This window comes from Geotrypetes seraphini, chromosome 1 (genome assembly GCF_902459505.1).
Source record: "Geotrypetes seraphini chromosome 1, aGeoSer1.1, whole genome shotgun sequence".
NCBI lineage: Eukaryota > Metazoa > Chordata > Amphibia > Gymnophiona > Dermophiidae > Geotrypetes > Geotrypetes seraphini.
The window spans coordinates 432,538,997-432,564,619 of record NC_047084.1 but is presented as its reverse complement, the minus strand read 5'-3'; the positions used below and the strand labels follow the sequence as shown (position 1 = coordinate 432,564,619).

The 25,623-nt window shown below is 40.4% G+C and overlaps 1 protein-coding gene across 3 annotated transcripts in view; it reads left to right on the top strand.

Annotated features, from left to right (window-relative positions):
• LOC117347916 (RNA exonuclease 1 homolog) overlaps positions 1-25,623 on the top strand; it is a 189,737-nt gene that overhangs the window by 143,031 nt on the left and 21,083 nt on the right. For all 3 annotated transcript variants that reach the window (XM_033919439.1, XM_033919436.1, XM_033919437.1), the window contains one exon: positions 4,547-4,667. In XM_033919439.1, coding sequence (XP_033775330.1) covers positions 4,547-4,667 — 121 coding nt within the window. The remainder of the gene's footprint in view (positions 1-4,546; positions 4,668-25,623) is intronic.

The window sequence follows — 25,623 nt, the reverse complement described above, 5'->3', positions numbered from 1 at the left end:
GCTGAGCCAGTTAGGGTTTTGAAGCAGAGGCAGGCGAATTTGAAGATGATCCTTGCTTCGAACGGTAGCCAATGAAGTTTTCTATAGAAAGGGCTGATATGGTCTGACTTTTTGAGCCCGTAGATGAGGCGGACGGCGGTGTTCTGGATGAGTCTTAGTCGTTTAATGGTTTTCTTGTAGGAGCCCAGATATATGATGTTGCAGTAATCCAGGGAGTTTAGGATTAGGGATTGGACTAGCAATCTGAAGATGGGGAAATCAAAGTAATGTTTGATGGAACGGAGTTTCCAAAGGGTGGAAAAGCATTTTTTGACCTGGGCATTAGTGTGGTCTTCCAAAGTGAGGCATCGGTCCAAGATGACTCCGAGGATTTTTATAGTGGGGTTGATTGGGTACATTAAACCATTAAGTTGCAGGGTAGTGGACGTTAGTTTGTGGTTAGGACTTGCGAGGAAGAACTTGGTTTTTTCTGGGTTTAGTTTCAGTTTGAAGTGTGTGGTCCAGTTTTCTACCATGGTGAGGACAGTTGAGATGTATTGTTCTGTCTCATGTGACAGTGAGGTGATGGGTATGATGATTGTAATGTCATCAGCGTAAATATAGGATTTCAGGTTACAGTTCGATAACATGTGTCCCAGTGATGCCATGTAGATATTGAATAGTGACAGGGATAGGGGGGAGCCTTGGGGGACTCCGCAGGGGTTGTTTAGCGTCCCCTACTTCCAAATCCCCTTTCCTGAATTTTTTGAATTTTGATGTAGCTCTCCCGGGCCATTTTATTGTGCCAAAACATTGCCATCTTGGATTCTGTATCGCCTGGTAGACTGGTATAGTCCTTACGAATGAGTTATATACCTCACTGCTACCAGCAGGTGGAGACTGAGAACAAACTTGTATATCAGGATAGCTTCCCCTCTTGCAATCCAATCTTCCTCAGTCTTCATTAAAGCAGGTAGGAAGACTAATTCGTCTCCCCTCTTAGTACTGTTGGAATTTTGTTTTGGACTCCTGGGTTTCCCTTTTGTGCTGGATAGAGCTTGGAAGGGTCCTGTTTGGGGATCCGTTCGATCTCGGGGGTGTTAAACTTGGCGGGTCTCTTGCTGGGTCCCTCCCCCCACCTTCCTCCACCTCCTCACATTTTTGTAGAGGTGCCTCAGCCAGCGGCCTGGCTCCCTGGTTGGTCAGCCCTCCAGCTTTGAGAGCCATAGAGTCTGTTCTGAAGAAAAAAAAAAAAGACAAAAATCCTGAGGTGTGCCAGTCTAAAGGGCTCAATTCCCTTTAAAATTGCCATTTGTAAGGGGGATGGCGCTTCTAAGGCTACAATTGCGCGATGGATCAAGGAGACTATTGCTTCCGCTTATCTTCCGAAGAACAAGCTTGTTCCAGAATTTCTCAAGGCTCATTCTACTAGGGGTCAGGCAGCTTCTTGGGATAAGTCTTCACTAGTGCCTCCAGTGGATATTTTGCAAGGCTGCAGTTTGATCTTCTCTGCATTCCTTTGTCAGACAATTCCTTGTGGATGTTCAAGCGCATCAGGATGCAGTTTGGTCTTCTCTGCATTCCTTTGTAAGACACTACCGTGTGGATGTTCAAGTGTGCCGGGACGCGGTATTTGGTGAACGTGTTCTGCTGTTGGCCCTTTGGGGGTCCCACACTTAATGGGTACTGCTTTGGTACGTCCCATTCGTAAGGACTATACCAGTCTACCAGGCGATACAGAAAGAGAAATTAGGTTCTTACCCGCTAATTTTCTTTCTTTTAGCTTGTAGACTGGTATAGCCCCCCAGCCTATCTGTCTTTGTGCTGTGATTACGGGTTTTTGTTTTGCTCGCGTGCAGATTTTGGGTTTTTCTGTGGGTTCTAGTATTTTTTCTAGGGCTGGGAGAAGTAAGAACAGCGGCTATGGCTTAGCTGGTGAGCTGTGGGGATGTTTTCTATACCAGGATTCAGTTCTACCCATGTTCCAACAGTAGTTTACCAGTGTTTTTTTTGTTTTTGCACTCCTGTTCGGAGTGTGTTATACTGTTTTCAGTTTGAAGTCTTTCCTAGGTTCTGCTTGGCTATTTGGCAGACTGGATTGCAAGAGAGGGGAAGCTATCCTGATATACAAGTTTGTTCTCAGTCTCCACCTGCTGGTAGCAGTGAGGTATATAACCCATTCGTAAGGACTATACCGGTCTACAGGCTAACAGAAAGAAAATTAGGTAAGAACTTAATTTCTCCTTTCCCGATTTGATTTTAAAAGCCTCTATCTACCTCAAAATACCTCAATTTGGATTAAAATTGATAGTTGTGGACTCCTCAGGCTTTTTTACACCTGATTCATGTCAGATTTGCACTGGATGGCCAATTAAGGAGTGTCCATGTTCCACATACCGTGAGGCACATGAGAATGGCAGGAGTACTGGGCACCCCCTTTCAGCTGTCTAGAGTGATGGAGTTGCAGGTGGCTTGTTTTTTGGGTCAGAAATCCCCCATAGTGCCCTTGATTCACTATTCAAAAGACAATTTGAGGTGCTGGCTTTAGACCTTAAGGCATCAGCTGCAGCATCCTATGTGATAAGAGCCTGCCACAAAATGCTATGCCAGAATCTGGGCAGCACTCTTCTCATGCTGTTCTTCGCAGAGGGATCCTCTGCATGTTCGACTGCCCTGGACGACGGAGGCCCACTGCAGAATGTCCTGGCGGCTTCACCCTCAGTCGCTGTCCTCCGGGATACCTCTTAAGAATCAACTCTTAGACCACACTGACAACGGATGCCAGCCTACTGGTCTGGGGAGCGCATTGTGAGGATCACCCAATGAAGAGGCAATGGTCCCCATTGTAGTGCTATTGATCCATCAACAGGCTGGAGCTCTGGGTCATCTGGTTGGTGCTGATTCAATTTCAGCCCCAGTTATTGAACAAAGCGGTCAAAGTGTTTTGTGACAACAGGCAAGCCTACCAATAGCTTTCTTGAGATAAGGAGACCAGAATTGAACACAGTACTCCAGGTGAGGTCGCACCATGGAGCGATACAGAGGCATTATAATATCTTTAGTCTCATTAGCCATACCTTTTTAAATAATTCCTAGCATCTTGTTCTTTGAGGGTATAAAATATCAAGATTCATTAGTGGGTTTTTATGCTGCAGATACCATTGCTTATGTATCTTTTTTCTGTGGAATGAAATGTGTATTTTTGTGGAAAACGTGCAAAACTGATTGGAGAAGACAAGGGAGAGGTAATAGTACGAGGGGAAGTTTTTACAGTGTTTAGTAAAATGATTTGTTTGAAAAAGCATTCCCAAGCAAATATATTCAGTTAATTTTTTAAAACCTGAAAAAAGACATCTTAATTATACTACAGAACACTTATTGCAGTTTTGTCAGTTCTACCTATTAGGTTGGTGAAATTGGCTTCTGTTCATATAAGCTTCTTGTTAATAGCAGGAGAAATTTTATGAAACAGACTGTCGGTTTCACTTAGGATGACAAGGAATTATATTGTTTTTTTAAAACTTTTTTGTTGTACCTTTTCATTGTGAATCTTAATGATTTGAGTTTGATTTTTTTTTTTTGGTTTTTAGTCTGCTGTATGGCTTTATATTTAGTTTTGAATGTTTTATTTGATGATTGTGTTTATGGCAGTTTTTATTTAATCCATTTTAGGTTAGCTTTACTGAGAGTTGTTGGAATAGAAGTATAATTGAACATATTTAGAGCTCCTTTTACTAAACCGCGGAAGAGCTTCGTAACTGCAAACTGGTGAGGTAAATGTTCTGACGCTCATTCAGTTCCTATGAACATCCGGAGCATTTACCTTGCTGTCCCACAGTAAGAAGCTCTTCCACAGTTTAGTAAAACCTAGCATTGGGTACAGCATAGGGATACCTGTGTGCTAAGAAGAGCTCAGCAAACTCAACATTTTCCTAGATCAAGAATTCCTCAGACTTGTCCTGGAGGACCACCAGCCAGTTGGATTTTCAGGATACCCACAATAAATATACATGAGATGGTGGTAGTAGGCATCCAAATCTATTATATATAGATCTATTTTCCCTATATCTGACTTAGTGAGAATTATTCCAGTTTGATGCCATTAAAGGCCATCAACCACTGATTTATCTTGTCTACAGAGAGCTCCTGATATAAAAATGCAGTTAAACGGCTTACTTCTCAGTGATCAAACTCTTGTTGGTAACTGATATATTTCTGTGTTACTATACAAACCAACCCAGCTCCCCTTTGGGAGTAGCTCTCCTCTGCCTATTTAAATTGAGTAAAACTGGGAGGACTGCAGGTTTGCATCCATACAGAAAGCTCAGATAAGACACATGACTCTGGAAACTCGAAAAGCACGACTACACTTGCCTGACTTGTCTTCAGAATATACCTGTTATGTGTAAGTAACCATGCTATCGCGGCCTTAGAAGCAGATAAGAGAGGTCTTACGGGGATAAAAATCAGTATCTGAATACTTAAAACATGAACTTTCAAAAATTTTAAGTAGAAATTTTGTATGCACTCTGCTTAGCAATAAATTCACTTTTCTTTTCTTTGACAGCTAATCCATGACAATGTTGTTGACACATCAGTAGTGTTTCCTCATCGTTTGGGCTTACCTAATAAAAGAGCTCTTAGAAATCTAATAGCAGATTACCTCAGACGCATTGTTCAGGATGATGGTAAGACCATATTATAACCCAAATTTCCATTAAAATTTCTTTAACTGCCCTATAGTTTGTTACGAGTGTAATATGTGACCATTTAGAGCAGGGGTGGCCATACTTTTTTTGGCTTGCGAGCTACTTTTAAAATGACCAAGTCAAAATGATCTACCAACAATAAAATTTTAAAAAGCACACTGTATGCAGAGAAAATATTAATTATCATTTGTATTCGGGGTTTTTATCAGAGGTCAAGGCAGATGACTTTAAAATATGCAATGTCACCTCAGTAACAACTATACAAAAATAGACAAATATACCCCCTCCCCTTTTACTAAACCACGATAGCGGTTTTTAGCGCAGGAAGCTGCGCTGAATGCCCTGTGCTGCCCTCGATGCTCATAGTCTCCCTGCACTAAAAACCGCTATTGTGGTTTAATAAAAGGGGGCCATAATGCAAAATATAGACAGCAGATATAAATTCTCAAAACAGACACATTTTGATCACTAAATTGAAAAAAAATCATTTTTCCTACCTTTTTGTCTGGTGATTTCATGAGTCTTTGGTTGCACTTCTTCTGTAAAGCCAATATTTTTTCTGCCTTTCTTTTTCTCTCCCCCTGCCCCCTCTTTCTTTCTGCTTTTCTTTCGCTCTCCCCCTGCCCCCCCCCCCCCCCAAGCCATTGTGCCGATTTCTCCACTTGACGTCGGAGGTGAAGTTTTGTAAGTCCGGCACTTGTATGCGCCAGGCCTGGCTTGGGGAAGCAGCAAGGAGAAAAAGATCGCAAAGGCAACGCAATTGACTCGCATTGCCTTTGCGATCTACTGGTCTGAGAATCTCATTTAGAGCGAGAACCAGAAGGCCTTGAGCATGCGCAGATGCTCAAGGCCCAGCCCAAGCAAGAGGGAGGATCTTCAGGCACCGGAACTGGCAAATCCTGTGTGTTGGTGCCGGTGCCAGATCCAGGGTAAGGGATCGTGTTTGGGTGGGTGAGTGGGGGATGCCGGGGGGGGTGGGGGCATGCACGACAAGAGCGGGGGTGAGATGACATTCTCAGAGGGTGTTAATGTCAGTTTCTCTAGTGTCCCCCCCCAATGTATGGTGGTAGGGGTTAAGTGCGAGGCGTACTGACAAACGCTGGTCCCAGATTCAGTTCCCTCACTGAAGTTTCATCAGGAAGTAGAATCAAATAATAGGCACAGCCAGAGGTGATTGCATAAAGAATATATTATAGAAATAGTCTTACAGGAAAGCAATATTTATAAGCATTACAACTAAGTAGAGAGCAAAGCAGTTTCCCTGCCTTACAGAGTCCAGAAACAAAGAGAGTCAGAAGTTCTAGGAAGAGCCAGAGAGAGAGAGAGCCAAGACCCCTCTCCTCCAGAGATAGAAAGATAGATTGATAGAACAGAGAGGAGGCTTTTATACCTTGGAATCTTATTCTGTGTATAGAAAACTATTGAGCTTCAATAGAAGTTAAATCTTCCCCTCCTTAGTAAACAGCCGAAGAATAGGCTATGGGCATATATGTATTTCCAGTCTGTCTCTGACAATAGTTTCTGATTAAGTTATCTGTGCACCTGGACCCATTGTCCTAAGCACCCTCTTAATCAGACATTAACACCTTTTAGAGGTGAAGAAGCTTACTTATCATACTGTTGTCCTTCCAATTACAATTTCCTTTACAATCATCGTCATAACCGTAGGGGTGGAGGACTTGCTGTTATCTATAAACATAATTTTCTAAACTTAATCGATCAATCCCCGAAAGCATCTACAATCGAATTTCTACAATTAAAATGTAATATAAATAATAAGATCCATTTTCTACTATTATATGTACCACCACCCATAGATTTAAATAAATTGACACAACTACAGGATATTATTTTCGACTTTTCGTCTTCAACCACCATTCCGTTCATATTAGGTGATCTTAACGTACATTTTGATGATTTTGACAATGTTAACACGAAGGACCTACTTAATATCTTAATGCCCCTTCAGATGCATCCACAAATAACAATTCCTACTCACATAGCCAATCACATACTAGACATGATATTGTTACCACAATCTCAACAATCAAATCTTTTAGATCTTTCAGTTGTACCTGTCCCCTGGTCTGATCATCATTTCATAACATTTATTTTTAATTCCGTTAACATTACTAACCTTTCCATACCTTCTAAAACTAAAACTATAACCTATAGAGAATTTGACAATCTAGAAAATATAGACATAACTTCTTTACTTGACCCAGAAATTTTAACAACACATTCAGACTCCATTGAAACTCAAATGTCGGCATGGAATTCATCTTTGCTAACTCTCCTTGATAAATTATCTCCATTAATACTCAAACCTCTCTCCCTTCGTCAAATCACTAATCCTTGGTACAATTCAGAATTAAAATTAATTAAACAACAAGTGCGTTCCCTTGAAAGAAAATGGAGAAAGAATAAAACAATTGAGAATCTTCAATTATACAGAGATAAGGTTTCACTGTATAAAACCAAAATTAACTCGGTTAAAAAACTATATTACTCCAAAAAAATTGAAAAAGCAAAAAACACGTCGATACTATATAAAATCTTAAAATCTATGGATCCAAAAAACAATCAAAATAACTCCTTTCAAAATTCTTCTCTAAAAGCTCAAGAATTAGCAGATGCATTCGTTCAAAAAATAAACAAAATCCGAAACTCATTCACTCAATCTATATCTTCTATCCCAAATAGTTTTGATTCTTCTTCTAAATTAATTCCGACATCAAAATGTTCAAATTTCAAAATTCCTTCTCTTCGAGATATTGAATCCTTATTTCTACAAATGAATTTAAAAAGTTCTCAATTTGATTTGATACCCCCATTCTACTTAAAAAAATATTTTTCTCATTTTGGGCCATTCATATTATCTCTTATCCAGAATAGTCTGCTTACATCTACTGTTCCATCCCACTGGAAAAAGGCTTCCATTACTCCTATTGTCAAAGATCACAAAATTAGTTTAAATGAGGTATCAAATTATCGGCCAATCACTAACATATCATTTATTGCAAAATTAACAGAAAAGCTGATTTTTAATCAGCTTTCTGATTTCATCGAGAAAACAAATGCACTACATCCGAATCAAACCGGATTCAGAAAATTTCATAATACTGAATACTCCTTAATAGGACTGACCTCTAACATCCAATACTATTTAGATCACCATAGATCCGTTATTCTTTTCTCCCTTGACGTTTCGGCTGCCTTTGACACCATAGATCATGATCTACTCCTATATAGACTTGAGGAAAAAGGAATAAATGAAAGTGTATTACAATGGTTTAAATCTTACCTTACAAATCGAACTTCCTCAGTCAGATTTAACAATGAAAATTCTAATTCGTTTACCTCAACATTTGAAATTCCCCAGGGTTCCATCTTATCCCCTTTACTATTTAACATTTTCTTATCTCCTTTATTAGAAATCAGTCAGGCCTTAGGTTTTATACCATTCTCTTATGCGGATGATATCCAACTTATACATCCCTTGGATCCCGAAAATCACTCAGAAATCTTAGCTATAAACCAAAAATTGGAACAAATTCAAAATTGGCTGGATATAAATAAACTGGCTTTAAATATTAACAAGACTAAATCCGTTCTGTTTACTTGGAAGAAAGAATTATCACTTATAAAACCTTTTTATCTTAATAACATTCCAATTAATTTGGTTCCCTCGGTTAAAATTCTTGGTATATTGATAGATGAGAAACTTTCATACCATGATCATATCTCCCTCATTGTTAAAAACTGTTTTTATAAACTTCGTCAGATTAGGTCAATTTCCAAATTCCTTTCCACATCTTCTTTGAAAATATTAATCCATTCTTTTATAATATCAAAAATTGATTATTGTAACGCCTTATTTCTAAATATTACTAATAAGGAAAAAAGGAGACTACAGATAATTCAGAACACAGCCGTAAAATTAATTTATAAAGCAAAAAAGTTTGACCATGTTTCCCCTCTCTTAAAAGATGCGCATTGGTTACCTATCGGCCACAGGATCATGTTTAAAATATTGTTTCTTATTTTTAAGACATTAGCATCTAACGAACCACAGTTCATTTCCAAATCACTGATTCCTTACAAACCTAAACGTTCCCTGCGATCACCTGAACAAAATCTCCTCTCGGTACCGTCATTAAAGATTATTGGGACCAGAAGATCAGATATATTTACAGTTATGGGCCCTCAATGGTGGAATACTCTGCCTCAGTATATTCGATCTGAACAAGATATTGTAAAATTTAAAATACTGTTAAAGACCCATTTATTTAAAGATGCCTATGATTTTTAACATTAGTTTTTTCAACTAATTTAAAATTTGCTTATTTCATTACATTGTGCTTTGGTTTTATAAATCCCCTCCTTTTGTTTTTTCCTTTTTTAACTAATCCCAAATATTGTAACTTTTAACCCTATTCCTCAAACTCATGTCTGTATTGTTTTAAATTTGAAATTTGAATTTATTTTGTAAGTTTCTTCTATCTAAATTATAATATGTACATCGCCTAGAAATTGTAATAGGCGATTCATCAAAAATTAAATAAACTTGAAACTTGAAACTTAGCTAGTCATGATTCAATCAGGGCTATCAGGGATACTTAAAACATATCAATCAGGGCTACTTAAAACCGTCTTCCTGCCCTCAGGGTCTATCTGCATTCCCATGCCAGAGTCAGATTGATATAATTTCCCATAGGCCTCGCTGACATAAGTAATGTCAACTAAAAATGCTGAATGGTAGCGATAGCTAGGCTGACAGTTCTCTGGCGGGGGGGGGGGGTATGCCAGTTCTCGGTGGGGGGGGGGGGGGGGGCAGCGCCGGGGGCCTCGGGGGGGGGGGGGGTAAGTGGAGCAACACCGATGGCCTCGGGGGGGGGGAACTAATCAAGCGAGTTTCCCTTACTTCCTATGGGGAAACTCGCTTTGATATACGAGCAATTTGGTTTACGAGCATGTTTCTGGAACGAATTATGCTCGTAAACCAAGGTTCCACTGTATATAGAATTTGAAGATATATGTGTTGAACTGTCTTTGGAAATGAGTTCCAATGTCTTTTTTCCTCCATGTTTAAGTATGAGGGCATTTCAGAAATTAACAGCAAACTGAATATTTTGAGATATATAATTCAATTAGAGATACAAATTATATGTCATTTTTCTACATAATCGCACTCCTTTTCAGCACACTTCTCACATAGTTGTACAAATTTCTCTATTCCATTGGAAAAAGAATGTTTTTGGTTGTGCCTTGAGCATGCTTGCACTGCGCCTTGTCTCAACATAGGGTACCTTATGCCAATTAATACACACACAGATGTATTTTCATAAAAATATTTATTCAATTTATATCAAATTAAACTTGAGGTTAAGGGCTCCTTTTACAAAGGTGCGCTAACGTTTTTAGCGCACACACCAGATTAGCACGTGCTACCTGAAAAACTACCGCCTGCTCAAGTGCAGGCGGTAGCAGCTAGCGCGCGCTATTCCACGCATTAAGGCCCTAACGCACCTTTGTAAAAGGAGCCCTAAAATTAGAATTAAAATGCCAATTATATGCATTACATGCATTCCCATAAACCCTATAAACAGTCTGTGTGTGGAGAGATGTATCATCCATGAGACAAAGTTGTTCATGCATGTGGAGGAGGTTTCCAATGAATCGGAACTTTGTTGCTGCTTATATATCATTACAGTGATAGTGACATGTCACTTCAATCTTCCAATGCTCAGCTACCACTTCCTCTTAGGAATCGGGTCTGTTTCAGACAATCCTTAAACTTTTTAGATAACAGGCATAAAGAAAAGTTTTACAAAGAATACAAGTTATATATATTTCTGTTAAGATATGTGTATTCTTAAAAGGAGCATTCCTAAGCACCACTTAAGCTGACAATTTACCTAAGAAATACAAAGCTTGTTTTTAGAAAGAAAGGATATATTTTATCTTTTTTTCATTAAATCCCTATTCTCAAAAGATTTCAGGATATGTGCATTGTTGAAAATAGCCAATAATTTTACCCTTAGAAATATCTTTTATGAATTAGCTTATGTTTCTACAGGCTTGAAGAATTAATCAGAAATCTCTTTCTGACCAAAATAATTATTTCTAGAAAAAGCAGGTGACAGTTTACACAAACCCAAGCTACTGCAATTTACATTTTACTCAGGTTTAACAAAGCAATCTAATCTAAAGAGACTCCTTGCATTCCTTCTTTGTTTTCCTAGAATGCAACTGAGAGATCCTCCACAGATAGCCCCAATTCACTAAAGTCAGCGATCGTCGCTAAACCTGTTTCCACAGATTTAGCGACAATCCTTGCTACCCACCCGATTCACTAAACGGCCCACCGCGTGTTGTCTGATCCAATCCAACCCATGCAAATTAGTAAAACCCAATGTAAAATAGCCAAGCGATTGATGCACTAACATTTGCTTGACTATTTTGAATCAGGTTTTATTATCCTAAAACCCGACTGCTGTAGACCTGTCAGTAACTGTTACCGACAGGTCTGCTGGTTTTTTGACAGGTCTGCCTGTCTTTTTTTATTCATTTTTTTTTCCCATGGCACAGATATTTTGCATGTAATACACATGCAAAATATCTTTTTTTTTTTAGTTCAATAAATTTTATTCAGTATTTTAAAAAATACAAGGAGCAATTCAAATACATAAAAGTAGTATAACATTTTGCATTAATATACAGTTAATTATAAAGGCCCATATTATTAAGAAAAGCTCAGAGTTGTTTTTGGATTTGTTTGTGGTGATGTATGACAATAGAAAGTGAAATAGGACAAAGTAAAAATTGAAAGAGAGAGGAAAAAAGAAGAGAGAAAGAAAAAAAAATATATATATATATAATTTTTAAAGAGAGGAGAAGACAGGAGTGTCTACATAGTAGAATGTACATATGAATCTAAAAATGACCAGGGTGATTTTTTGTTTTTCCAATTCATGGATTTATGGAGTGAAATTTTATTTTCATATGCATATGATTCAAATCTGTGGTACATACATAGAGAGTTCCACCAAAAAGTATAATCTAATAACGAAGATGATTTCCAATTTTTCAGAATATGCATGAGAGCAGTCACAAACATGGTATCAATAAGTTTAGGAGGACAATTTGATTGCGCGAAACAGGGGTGTTGAGATCGAAGGATTATAATGTCCATAGAAATCTCTTCTGAGCAGTTGGTGATAGATTGTATGGTATTCCAGATTTTGGACCAAAAAGAACGGACCAGAGTACAATGGAAGAACATATGATCAAGAGTTCCTTCCTCTTTCAAACAGTTCCAGCAGATAGAATCTTGTTTTAATTTGGCTTTCCACATACGAAATGGGGTCCATATTGCATTCCACATTACAAAGAGCATTGACTGTGAAACTCTAGAAGATAAAAGTGGGCGATTTGTTGAAGACCAAAAGAGTTCCCAGTCAATGTCAGAAAGTGGAATGGTTATTATATTATCCCAGTGTTTCATAGCATGATATGAGAAAGTGAAGGATTGGTCTCTTAGAATATTATAAAAAAAAGATATAGCTTTCCCTTTTGATAGAGACCGTAAAGACCAATGGTAAATAGTATTTTTAGAAGATATGAAGTCATATTGTATCTGTACAGAAGACAGTATTTCACTGAGTATGATCCATTGTGAATAAGCAGAGGATGTTAGTAGGTATGTGGAGCAAAGTATATCAAAAGGGATTAGTTTATTAAGAGTATATAATTGATGAACAAACCATATACCTGTCCGTTGCCACCGTTTCCATGAAAGGGATTTGCCTTGGTTTTGGATATTGGGATTGTTCCAAAGGGACATGAATGGGCTAACACTAATTGAGATATCAGCTATTTTATCTAAATGATGGAGAGCATGCTGCGTTGAATTCAAAAGAGAGTATTTTCTCAAATGTCTGGGTATTGGTATCGTTAATAGGCAAGAGATGTGTAAAGGTTTGCATAGAAAACATTCCATTTCATACCAATTAGGAGGGTCTTGAGAGAAGGAGTCATTGACCCAGTAAGCTCCATATTTAGTTAATGAAGCAATATAGTAGTGGTAGAAATCTGGAAAGTTAAGACCACCGTTAATTTTAGAGGCCTTCAGCTTGGCTAGAGCAATTCGGGGTTTTTTCTTGTTCCATATAAATTCAGATAGCTTCTTATTTAGCCAATGGAAAAATGATTTCTGGCATAAAAGAGGAAGCATTGAGAGGATGTAATTAATTTGAGGTGCTAGGGTCATTTTGATGGATGATATTCTACCCCACCAAGACAAATAAAGTGGAGACCACCTAGATGTAGTGTTAAGAACTAAATTTTTGATTTTGGATATATTAAGATCTTGAGCAAAGACTGGATCTTTGTGTATTAAAATCCCTAAATATTTCACAGCTTCATTTGACCATGTGAATGGAAAATTAGCCAAGTCTGATTGAAGAATGTTATTGTTCAGAGGAAAGATTTCTGATTTCTCCCAGTTTACAGAATATCCTGAGAAGCTAGAATATTGTTTGATGATATGTATAAGATGAGGGAGAGAAGATTGAGGGTTCCTTAGAAAAATTAATACATCATCAGCATATGCTGCTAGTTTGAAGTCTCTATCAGGGGAGGGAATACCATTAATTAGCGGGCATTGTCGAATAGCAGAGAGAAGAGGCTCCAACACTAAATTGAACAATAGTGGTGAGAGAGGACAGCCCTGTCTAGTGCCTCTGTGAAGGGGAAATTTATTGGATAAAGAGTTATTAATTAGAATACGAGCATTAGGACTATAATATAATGTTTTTATCCATTTCGTGAAAAATGATCCAAAGTTATACCATTTTAAGACACTGAAAAGAAAAGACCACTCCACTCGATCAAAGGCTTTTTCAGCGTCTATAGCTAGGCCTATTATTGGGTCTGTCAATGTTTTAGCATGTGCATTCACGTGGTGAAAAAGTCGTAGGTTATCTCCTATATATCTTTGTTTAATAAATCCCGTTTGGTCTTTGTGTATAAGATGTGGAATCACTTTGGTGAGTCTTAATGCAAGTAACTTTGCCATTATTTTATAATCTAAGTTAAGGAGAGAGATGGGACGGAAGTTTTTGACCAAGGTAGCGTCTCTGTCAGGTTTAGGGATTACAACGATGGTGGCTTCTGTGAAATTAAATTGTTTATCTGGAGAGGAGTGGAGGAAATCATAGTATGTAAGGAGATGAGGAGCTAAGATGTTTCGAAATAGTTTATAAAATTCGTTAGTAAAACCATCCGGACCTGGGGCTTTTCCAGTCGGTAGGGAAGATATAGCAGTTTCTATTTCTGTTATGGTTATCGGAGAATCTAGTTCCAATTTAACAGGCTCCGATTTGGTCGGGTGAGATAAGGAGGAAAGAAAAGAGTCTATATCTGATTCAGGAGCCACAACTTCAGACTTATATAATGAAGTATAAAAATTTTCAAATTGAGAAGAAATTGAAGATCTGGTTTTGACTAATTGTCCTAATGAATTTTGGATAGATGTGATATGTAATCTTTTGGATTTAATTTTAAGGTATCTGGCCAGTGGACGACCCATAAGATTATCTCCCATATAATGACCAGAATTGGAAATGAAGATATCTCGTCTGGCTGTGCATGAAACTAAAGTATTATATTCATATTTAAGTTTTTGGATATGATGGAGAATAGTTGGGTCATGTAAGTGATTAGACATATGTTGTATTTCTAATGTTTTAATAGCGTTTTCTAATTCTTTTTCTTTTTTCATGGACTGTTTTTTTTTCCAAGAGGCAATTTTTATCAATTCACCTCTAAGGGTTGCTTTATAAGCTTCCCAGATTATGGAAGGACAAACTTCAGGATCTTTAGAGTTATTTTCGAAGAATTCTAATGTAAATGAGTTGATTTTTTCAACAGTTTCTTCATCCAAGAGTAAGGCGTTGTTTAGTCTCCAAGAAGGAGATTCATTACGTGGAGCCGAAATAGAAATATATAAAGAAATGGCAGCATGGTCCGTAAGGGAGATTGGATGTATACTAGTATTAGTAAGGTCATGAATGAGAGAGGAGGATATAAGAAAGAAATCAATTCTCGAGTATGTATTATGCGGTGGTGAAAAATGTGAATATTCTCTACCTTTCGGGTGAAGTAGTCGCCAAGGATCTACAAGGGAGAAAGCATCTTTTAGGGCCTGTAGAGCTGTGAAAGACTTGGTCTTGGATGGTTTACAGGAAGAAGATCTGTCAATATATAAGTCTTGGATTTGGTTAAAATCTCCACCCAATATCAGAGAACAAGAACTGAATTCAATTAGTGCTAGTTGAATGTCTCTAAAAAAATCCGGGTGATCTTTAACCGGGCCATAAATATTGAGAAGAACAAAGTCTATTGAGTGCAACGCAGCATGTACCAGACACCATCTTCCCTCTGTGTCTGTTTTAATTGAATGAATAATGGGAGAGAGTTTATCTTTAAGAAAGATTGAAACACCATTTTTCTTTTGATAAGTCGCAGGGGAGTATATATGAGCAGAGTATCCCTTTAGTTGAAATTTCGTGGCGGCAGCAGATGGGAGGTGGGTTTCTTGTAATAAAATTATGTCTGGATGTTTATTGGACACATAATTGGATATCTTTTTTCTTTTAATGGGATGATTCAGGCCATTCACATTAAAGGAAAAGACATGTAGGTCAGCCATAATATATGATTTGCGTTAGAGAGATATGCAGTATATCACTTTTGTCGAGAGAAGATATCTGATATATTAGTGAGATAAGGTAGACACTCCTGTCTAATAAGAAAAGTAGAAAAGACATTAAAATAAGAAAGAAGAAGATAGTAATGACCTCATAATATGTGGTCAGAAGATAGATAAACCAAACTATCATGTACATATTAAAATATTTTAAGGATGCTTCTATGAGCATATAAGAATGACGCATGTGAAGCATCTAACATCTAACAAGATCCACACCTAATCAGTAATATAAATGTAAAGATTAGTGTGCTTAATTTAGCAGGTTATATAAAATTTGTATTTCATTACATAACATAACATGTTAAGATAAGAGCTTATTGGCTCAGATTAAAATATTAAATTTGGAATTGATTTGATCAAACAGATACCTCAAAGTAAAATATATGGCTGATAATATTAGCCCGTTGGGGTAGTATTTGTCTCAGGTATAGAGTCTATAAATAGTTGTGCGGTTGCTTTGTCTGTGAATGAGTGTGATTTCCCTTCTCTCCATATGCGTAAAGTCGCTGGATACACTAGTGCAAACTTCACTCCTCGATGATGCAGTGTAGAACATAGTGGCACCATCGTCTTGCGAAGGGTGGATACATGTAGGGAGTAGTCGTTGAACAAAAGTAATCTTTGACCTTCATATTCAAGTCGACCATATTTTCGAAAGGCTTGTATGATAAGATCTTTATCTTTCCAGTTGATATATCTAGCAATAACTGCTCTCGGGCGGTTGTTATTCTCTGTACGTTGGCTCAAGCGGTGTGCCCGTTCGCATGGAAAACCAGAATCAGGGGTCACTAGGCCAAGTTGTTTTGGGAGCCAAAGTTGAAAAAAATAGTATAGATCCTGATCAGTACGGAGATCAGGTAGCCCCACTACTCGTAGATTGTTGCGGCGTTGACGATTCTCCTGGTCGTCCAAACGTGTTGTCAGTGTTGCTATTTGATTTTGCAATGCTGTTACTTTTTCACGATCTTGCAAAGTTGCATCTTCATTATCAGACACCCTTTGCTCCACTGCTGTAATACGTCCAGCGTGTGATTCAAAACGATCATTAATACAGTCTACAGCCAGTTGTAATTTAAGAAATTTTTCTTCCAGGGCCTCGGTGACCATTTTTGAGATTTCTTGGGCCCAATCTCCCCATTGTGTCAAGGTTATAGATGGAGTCGGTGACGTCGCCATTTTAAGTTCTGAGCAGGATAATTTATGTTTAGGTGTTTTTGCCGGTCTTACCGGCATTTCTATTTGATGCACACTTTTAAATTGCTACGTATTTAAATGTAATGAAAATAAAATTGCAAAAGCACAGATTATATTAAATCAGGTGTGTAAGAGGAGCCGTTAAGCCATCCGTGCGTTTTTCGTGGCGATCAGGTCATGGACTTGAAATCACCTTCCTCTTCGGCGGTTCACAGTGGGCGGTGCCGAAGTGGCTGTTAGGGGGCGGGGCAAACCGCCGATTTCAGGCTCCTCCGGTGCAGTGAAGGGGGATGCCTCGATCTCCCTTTCCCTTCACTGTGCTGGATTTTGAAGAGGGGTCCTGTATTCAGAGCCCTCAAGAGGGCTGCAAAGGCAGACTTGTGCCGAAGTGGCTGTTGGGGGCGGGGCAAACCGCCGATCTCGGGCTCCTCCGGTGCAGTGAAGGGGGACGCCTCGATCTCCCTTCCCCTTCACTGTGCTGGATTTTGAAGAGGGGTCCTGTATTCAGAGCCCTCAAGAGGGCTGCAAAGGCAGACTTGTGCCGAAGTGGCTGTTGGGGGCGGGGCAAACCGCCGATCTCGGGCTCCTCCGGTGCAGTGAAGGGGGACGCCTCGATCTCCCTTCCCCTTCACTGTGCTGGATTTTGAAGAGGGGTCCTGTATTCAGAGCCCTCAAGAGGGCTGCAAAGGCAGACTTGTGCCGAAGTGGCTGTTGGGGGCGGGGCAAACCGCCGATCTCGGGCTCCTCCGGTGCAGTGAAGGGGGACGCCTCGATCTTCCTTCCCCTTCACTGTGCTGGATTCCAAGGATGGATCTTGAATTCAGAGCCCTTAAGAGGGCTGCAAAGGCAGACTTGTGCTGAAAGTGGCTGTTGGGGGCGGGGCAAACCGCCGATCTCGGGCTCCTCCGGTGCAGTGAAGGGGGATGCCTCGATCTTCCTTCCCCTTCACTGTGCTGGATTCCAAGGATGGATATTGAATTCAGAGCCCTTAAGAGGGCTGCAAAGGCAGACTTGTGCTGAAAGTGGCTGTTGGGGGCGGGGCAAACCGCCGATCTCGGGCTCCTCCGGTGCAGTGAAGGGGGATGCCTCGATCTTCCTTCCCCTTCACTGTGCTGGATTCCAAGGATGGATATTGAATTCAGAGCCCTTAAGAGGGCTGCAAAGGCAGACTTGTGCTGAAAGTGGCTGTTGGGGGCGGGGCAAACCGCCGATCTCGGGCTCCTCCGGTGCAGTGAAGGGGGATGCCTCGATCTTCCTTCCCCTTCACTGTGCTGGATTCCAAGGATGGATATTGAATTCAGAGCCCTTAAGAGGGCTGCAAAGGCAGACTTGTGCTGAAAGTGGCTGTTGGGGGCGGGGCAAACCGCCGATCTCGGGCTCCTCCGGTGCAGTGAAGGGGGATGCCTCGATCTTCCTTCCCCTTCACTGTGCTGGATTCCAAGGATGGATCTTGAATTCAGAGCCCTTAAGAGGGCTGCAAAGGCAGACTTGTGCTGAAAGTGGCTGTTGGGGGCGGGGCAAACCGCCGATCTCGGGCTCCTCCGGTGCAGTGAAGGGGGATGCCTCGATCTTCCTTCCCCTTCACTGTGCTGGATTCCAAGGATGGATCTTGAATTCAGAGCCCTTAAGAGGGCTGCAAAGGCAGACTTGTGCTGAAAGTGGCTGTTGGGGGCGGGGCAAACCGCCGATCTCGGGCTCCTCCGGTGCAGTGAAGGGGGATGCCTCGATCTTGCAAAATATCTGTCCCATAAAAAAAATGAATAAAAGACAGGCAGACCTGTCAAAAAACCGCCCCCATAGACCCACAAATGGCAAAAGGGATTCACACTCCCTCTTGCCACCCGACGCTCCCCCCACTGTGCTGAAAATATGTCAGGAGGGCAGGGCTGATGTCAGGACGGTGCTGCACTTTTACAACAAATTAAAGGTATACATGTGGTGGGAAGGAGTAGAAGTCGGCGAGGGGACATGGCCGAGAGTCGACCAGCAGGCATGTTGTCCGGTAGAAAGGTGCCTCTTCCACTGGAATCTGCTATATTTCTACGCCACAGAATACTAAATTACATGCACTCTTATTGCATATATTATAGAGCCTTACCATTCTTTTCAGTATTGATTAATGAACTATTTATGATTTTTGGTAATAGTTATTTCACCCCACATTTTTGTTGTTTATCATTTTTGATTTTTCAGTGGAGTTTTTTTGTCTTTCTTGATTTTGCGTTTGATATATTATAGAACTATATGCAGACTACCAAGCATATAGTAGCTACATGTGTAATAAATTTTTGTATGGACCTTCGGACTGCAGTTGGGCACTGAATCCTTCCAACTGCTAAACTATTCATCAGTCCAATTTTTATTGAAAATGTCTAGCTATTGTTTTTTTATCTTTATGTGTCATTCCTTATTAATAGTGCAACTACTCATATATATTTTAAAAAATCCATTTGAATCAATTTGAATCACTTAGCTTTAAATATTGTTTTTTTCTTTTTCACTTCTTTTTTCAAATCTCAACAAAGCCACGTCTCCCGACATGCATGTTTCAAATGAAACTTTCTTCAGGGTCAAGGGGAGCTAGAAACATCACATAAAAACAAGAATCTTACTATCGTAGCTTCTAATTGCTGAATATTGTGCCTCAGCGATAGCACAAACAGTTCTCATTATATCCAACTTCTAAAATCATCATTCAACGTGCCAAAGAAGATAAAATATTCATTCACTTACCAATTGAGGGAACTTTCATCCAGTGTCAAACATAGCCGCAGTTTGTAATTTGAGACCGTTTTATTACAGCTGATCTAACGCGGGACTAACATGCACCGTGCAACTTCTGGACGATGACCAATGAATAGAGTTTAACTATTGTTCTATGGAAACAACTCATGCACCCGCACGATCTACAGTTGTAGATGTTTGGTCTCCCCTCAGGCATTAGCACCATCAGCTCAATTAAAACTGTATTCAGACAGATTTGTTGTTGAAAAGACATCAGGACAGAATCATATTACAGATAACCATTTGATTTCTTCATTTAAACCATCAGACATTAAAGATTTCAAACAAAATATCCATTTTTGTTCTTTTAATGCTAATGCTTTTTGAAAATTTCCTCCCTCCCACCCAACAGAGATTGAATCCATTATTCTCCATCTGATGTCAGACCAAGTGTGGCCCATTAATTGCCAGTGTTTTACAAGCGGAGCAGTGTCATTCCTTGTGCACCCTCGACTTATGTTCATTAAGTCATACTTTAATTGATTGCATAGTGTGTCCAATATAGATTTTGTTCCAGGGACAGTGGATCAGGTAGATTACATATGTGGAATCACAATCTATCAATTCACGAGTATAATATTTCCTTCCTGTGTTTGGATGTATCCAACAGTCCCCTGTCATGGCAGATGTGCACCATTGGCACCTGCCACAAATATTGAGTCCACCTCTGTTTTGACATCTAGAGGCATGCAAGTTGTCTTTCACCAATGTTTCTTGTGCGTTTATATGAGAACATAGGTGTTTCAAAGGACTCTGAGAGGGCCATTCTGGCCACATGCCAGTGTTTTCGGATCAAATTATTGATCTTGGATGCGAGAGGGGTATATTTTTGAACAAAAATTAGTCCCATATCTTCCTTTTCCACTGTAGTGACATTTCAGATTCGGGGGAGAGAGGGAGTGAGGGAAGGTAGAGATGTTGGACGCAAATGAGGGCAGGAGGGAGATGTGAGGAAGGGAGAGTGGCGCATTGGGTTACAGGAGGGAGGGAGAGGGGCGCATTGAGACACGGAAGAAAGGAAGGGAGCATGAACTGGAGACGAAGGAAGAAGGGAAGGGGCATGAATTTAGGGCACAGAAGGGAGAAAGGGGGCACAAACTTGGGACAAAGTCTGGAAGGAAGGAGGGAGGGGACACTAATTTGGGACATAGGATGGAGGGAGGGGAAAAGAGATTCTGAAGTGGGGAGGGAATAGAAAGGGAGAATTGCTGAGCATGGTTTTGAGAGAAAGGAAGAAAGAATTGTCGGGCATAGTGAGGGAGAGAATTGTTGGACATGGTGATGGAAGAGGAGTGAGATAGAGAGAGATGAGGGAGAAATGTTGGATGTGGTGCTGGAGAGGGAACAGTGGGGCAGATGAAAGGGATGCAAGAGGGAGTAATGTTGGACATTTTGGGGGAGGGAATGGAGGAAGAGATGTGGTATGGAGCTGGAGAAGAGTGATAGAAGGAGAAATGTTGGGCATGGGGTAAGGTTGAAAGATTCTGCACACAGTGTGGGGGATAAGAGAGGGAGAAATGTTGGATGTGGCAATAGAGGGGGTGGGAGATATGCACCCTGGATCCCTTTTTTGCTCTCTCTCTTTTTCCCCACTCCCTTTGCCCATACTTCTCCACTTCTAAAACAGTATCACTTGCTTCCAGTTGATCAACATATTAAATTTAAAATCTTGTTTCTAACTTTCAAAGCTCTCTGTTATGGTTTACCTGATTATCTTCATTGCTTAACCATTCCTTACACACCACACAATACACTCCGGTCTATTAATGATGATTGATTAGTCCTGCCTGCCCCTCATTCTCCTGGACTTAAATCAACCCGTCCTAGTGCTTTTTCTTTATGGCTCCCGCATTTTGGAATTTATTACCATTGGTAATTCATAGTGATCGTTCACTGAAAAAGTTGAAAACGGATATAAAAGCATAGCTCTGTCAACAAGCCTTCAGTGACTAATGCCTGGACTTTTCAGGATCCGACAATAATGTCAACTATCCTCTATAATTCTTTGTTTTATGCTCCCTTACCTTTTTTAGAATTATTGATTGTGTGTATGGATGACTCTTTCCTATTTTAATTTGTAGTTCTTTTCCAATATTTTTATTTTAGAATGTATACTGCTTTGCTCTATCATAATAGTTAAAAGAAAAATAATCTACTTTGCCTGTTGATTTGAGTTTTCTTCTCCCCCCCCCCCCTTTTTTTTTTTTTGTTCTTTCTACATTAGATCTGCCTCCTTTTAAGCTTATGGATTCTGCAACTTTGATATCACTCTTAGAGCATTTTTTTCTTGTAACTGGTCAGCTAGATGAATTTCAGCATTCTAGGTCTTATCCTGCAGGGGACCTTTTAAAGTTTTTAACAAGGAAAAGGTACTTGAGGGAGTACAAAGAAGAGCAACTAAACTGATAAAGGGAATGGAAAATCTCCCATATACCGACAGATTGAAGCAGTTGGGACTTTTCTCCCTGGAAAAGCGGAGACTTAGAAGAGTCATGATAGAAACCTTCAAGATCCTGAAGGGCATAGAAAAAGTAGACAGGGACAGATTTTTCAAATTATGGGGCACCACAAGTACAAGGGGGCACTCGGAGAAATTGAAAGGGGACAGGTTTAGAACAAACGTTAGGAAGTTCTTTTTTACTCAGAGGGTGGTGGATACATGGAACGCGCTTCTAGATGCTGTTGTAGACAAGAAAACATTAAATGGTTTCAAAGAAGGTTTGGATAGATTCCTAGAAGAAAAAGGGATTGAGGGGTATAGATAGGTATAGACCATTACTCAGGCAATGGGCCTGATGGGCCGCCGCGGGAGCGGACCGCTGGGCAGGATGGACCTATGGTCTGCCTCAGCGGAGGCAACTTCTTATCTTCTTATGTTCTTAGTCCATCCCCATCCTCCTATCTGAATCAGACTGTCTGTTTTTTTGGACCTTAAAAGTGAGGATACTGCATTTGTCTTGCACAAATTGTACGTGGGACACATATTGAAGTCCCTGAAGCATACTGAGACTAAGAAAATCAGGTAAGCTGTATTGATTTTGGTGGAGTCTGTAAAGGAGAAGCAGCATTAAAAGCGCAAAGCTATTGCTTCCATGTATATTTTCAATGGGCATGTCCAGAATTTTTGGAAGTTCATTCTCCAAAGGTTCAGTCATACCTCCCTCCCCCCCAAACACAGACAAGATAATTAAAACTACAACTGGGAACCTAACTCACTTTGAAACTGTCTCCCGTGACAATATCACCAAAATGCTAGACACTAGTCACCCTTCTAGCGCCATCCTAGACCCTATCTGTCACATCTTCTAGTGGCTGTGAAAGACGCCATTCTTCCTCTCCTCTACACCTCTCTACAAACAGGTTTAGTGCCCACAAACTGGAAGTCATCAGACCGATCTTGAAAAAACCCATACTCAACCCTAACGTGCCCAGCAACTGTAGACCTGTATCCAACTTCCCTTTCCGTCTTAAAGATCCTGGAAAAAGCAATACTAAACCAATTACACTCCTTCATTGACAAACAAGGAGCCTTCCAATCAGGATTCGGGAAATTCCACATTTCTGAAACCGTCCTCAACATAATTGACGATTGCTAGAAACTCATGGATTGCTAGAAACTCATGATATTCTTCTGGTGTTTTAAGATCTCAGCGCAGCATTCGACACTATTGATCATCCTCTCCTCATTGCATGGCTCTCTGAAATTGGAATTCAAGACACTGTGTTACTTACGATGGTTCACCTTCTTCCTGAATAATAGATCCCAAAGCGTACTGCTCAATGATGCGATGGAAACCAATCAAATATGGTGTTCCTCAGGGGGCTCTACTATCCGCTGCCTCCCCCCCCCTATTATTCAGTCTCCACATTAGACCTGTCCTAAACATAGCCCACAAATACCAAATACAGATTACAATACATTACATTAGTGATTTCTATTCCGTCATTACCTTGCAGTTTAAGGCAGATTATATAAGGAGTTATTTGGACATTTAGGAATACATAAGGAGTTATCTGGACATTTCTCATTGTTTTATGGAGTGCAGCGGGTTGCTATTGGGGATTGAGAAGATTCTTGCTGTGTTAGTTTGTCTTTAAGGATTTCTTGAATAGCAGGGTTTTTATTTCTTTTCTGAAAGTTTTGTAGTCTGGGGTCATGATCAGTAAATTGGAGAATTGGTAGTCTAGTTTTGCTGCTTGAGTGGCAAGGAGACCATCGTACATTTTTTTTCGTTTGACGTTTCTGATTGGAGGGTGCGTGAATGGTGTGTGGGTTCTCCTATGTCTGGTTGTGGTTGTTTGGATTAGTCAGTTGTTCAAGTAGGCTGGGCAGTCTCCGTTTATGATCTTAAATAGTAGACAGTAGAATTTGAATAGTATTCTTGCTTGTATTGGGAGCCAGTGTGAATCGAGGTAAGCTGCTGTGATGTGGTTGTGTTTTCTCAGTGAGTAGATAAGTCTCAGAGCTGTGTTTTGTACTGTTTGTAGTTGTTTTATCATGGTTGCAGGGCAGGGGAGATAGAGGATGTTGCAGTAGTATAAAGACCCAGGACCATGAGCTGGAATTGTTTTCTGTTGAAGATTCATTCCTTCACATAAGAACATAAGAAGTTGCCTCCGCTGAGTCAGACCAGAGGTCCATCCTGCCCAGCGGTCCGCTCCCGCGGCGGCCCATCAGGCCTAATTGCCTGAACAGTGTCCATGATTAAATTTGTAACTGCCTCTAATCCTATCCCTATTACCTACCTCTACTCCTATCTGTACCCCTCAATCCCTTTTTCCTCCAGGTACCTGTCCAGACCCTCTTTGAAGCCCTGTAGCGTGCTTCTGCTTATCACATCATCCGGTAGCGCGTTCCATGTATCCACCACCCTCTGAGTGAAAAAGAACTTCCTGGCGTTTGTTCTAAACCTTTCCCCTTTCAATTTCTCTGAGTGCCCCCTTGTACTTGTGGTTCCCCGTAATTTGAAAAATCTGTCCCTGTCTACTCTTTCTATGCCCTTCATGATCTTGAAGGTTTCTATCATGTCTCCTCTAAGTCTCTGCTTTTCCAGGGAGAAAAGCCCCAACTTCTTCAGTCTGTTAGTATATGAGAGGTCTTCCATACCCTTTATTAGCTTAGTTGCTCTTCTCTGGACTCTCTCAAGTACCGCCATGTCCTTCTTGAGGTACGGCGACCAGTACTAGACAACAGTACTCCAGGTGCGGGCGCACCATTGCGCGATACAGTGGCAGGATTACTTCCTTCGTCCTGGTCGTGATACCCTTCTTAATGATGCCCAACATTCTGTTCGCCTTCCTTGAGGCTATGGTGCACTGCGCCGACACCTTCAATGATGTGTCTACCATCACTCCCAGGTCTCTTTCAAGGTTACTCACCCCTAGTGGTGATCCCCCCATTTTGTAAGTGAACATCGTGTTCTTTTTCCCTACATGCATGACCTTGCATTTCCCTATGTTGAAGCTTATTTGCCACTTTTTGGCCCACTCTTCCAGCGTTGTCAGATCTTTTTGGAGGTCTTTGCAGTCCTCCATGGTTTTGACCCTGCTGTATAGTTTAGTGTCATCCGCAAATTTAATAACCTAACATTTTGTTCCTGTCTCCAAGTCGTTGATAAATATATTGAACAGGAGCAGTCCCAGCACCGACCCCTGCGGAACTCCGCTCGTGACCCATTGCCAGTGTGAGTAGTGGCCCTTTATTCCGACCCTCTGTTTCCTGTTTTCCTGACATCCAACTATATCTGCTGCTAGGAGAAACTACTGCCTTTCGGAAATCAAAAACTGGATGTCCAACAAATTACAGCTAAATGCCTCCAAAACAGAACTCCTTTAGATCCGCAAAGAGCAGTGCTACCACGCGCATCCCTCCCTGCACTAGGACTCAACTACCATAACTGCAAAGGACCAAGCACACAGCCTAGGAATATTCCTTGACTCCAACCTATCGCTTTCCAACCATATCGCACAGGTGGTATCTTCTTCATTCTACTACTCGTAGCAACTCTGAAAAATAAGAAGCAATATTTCTGAGTCTGACCTCGCCCAACTACTCTATGCCCTTGTCCTCTCACACATGGACTACTGCAACACGCTATTCATGGGTCCCACAGTGAAGAACATAGGTCTCCAGACTTCTGAGAAAATTAGAAAGTTATGGGCTAGGAGGTAATGTCCACGTAT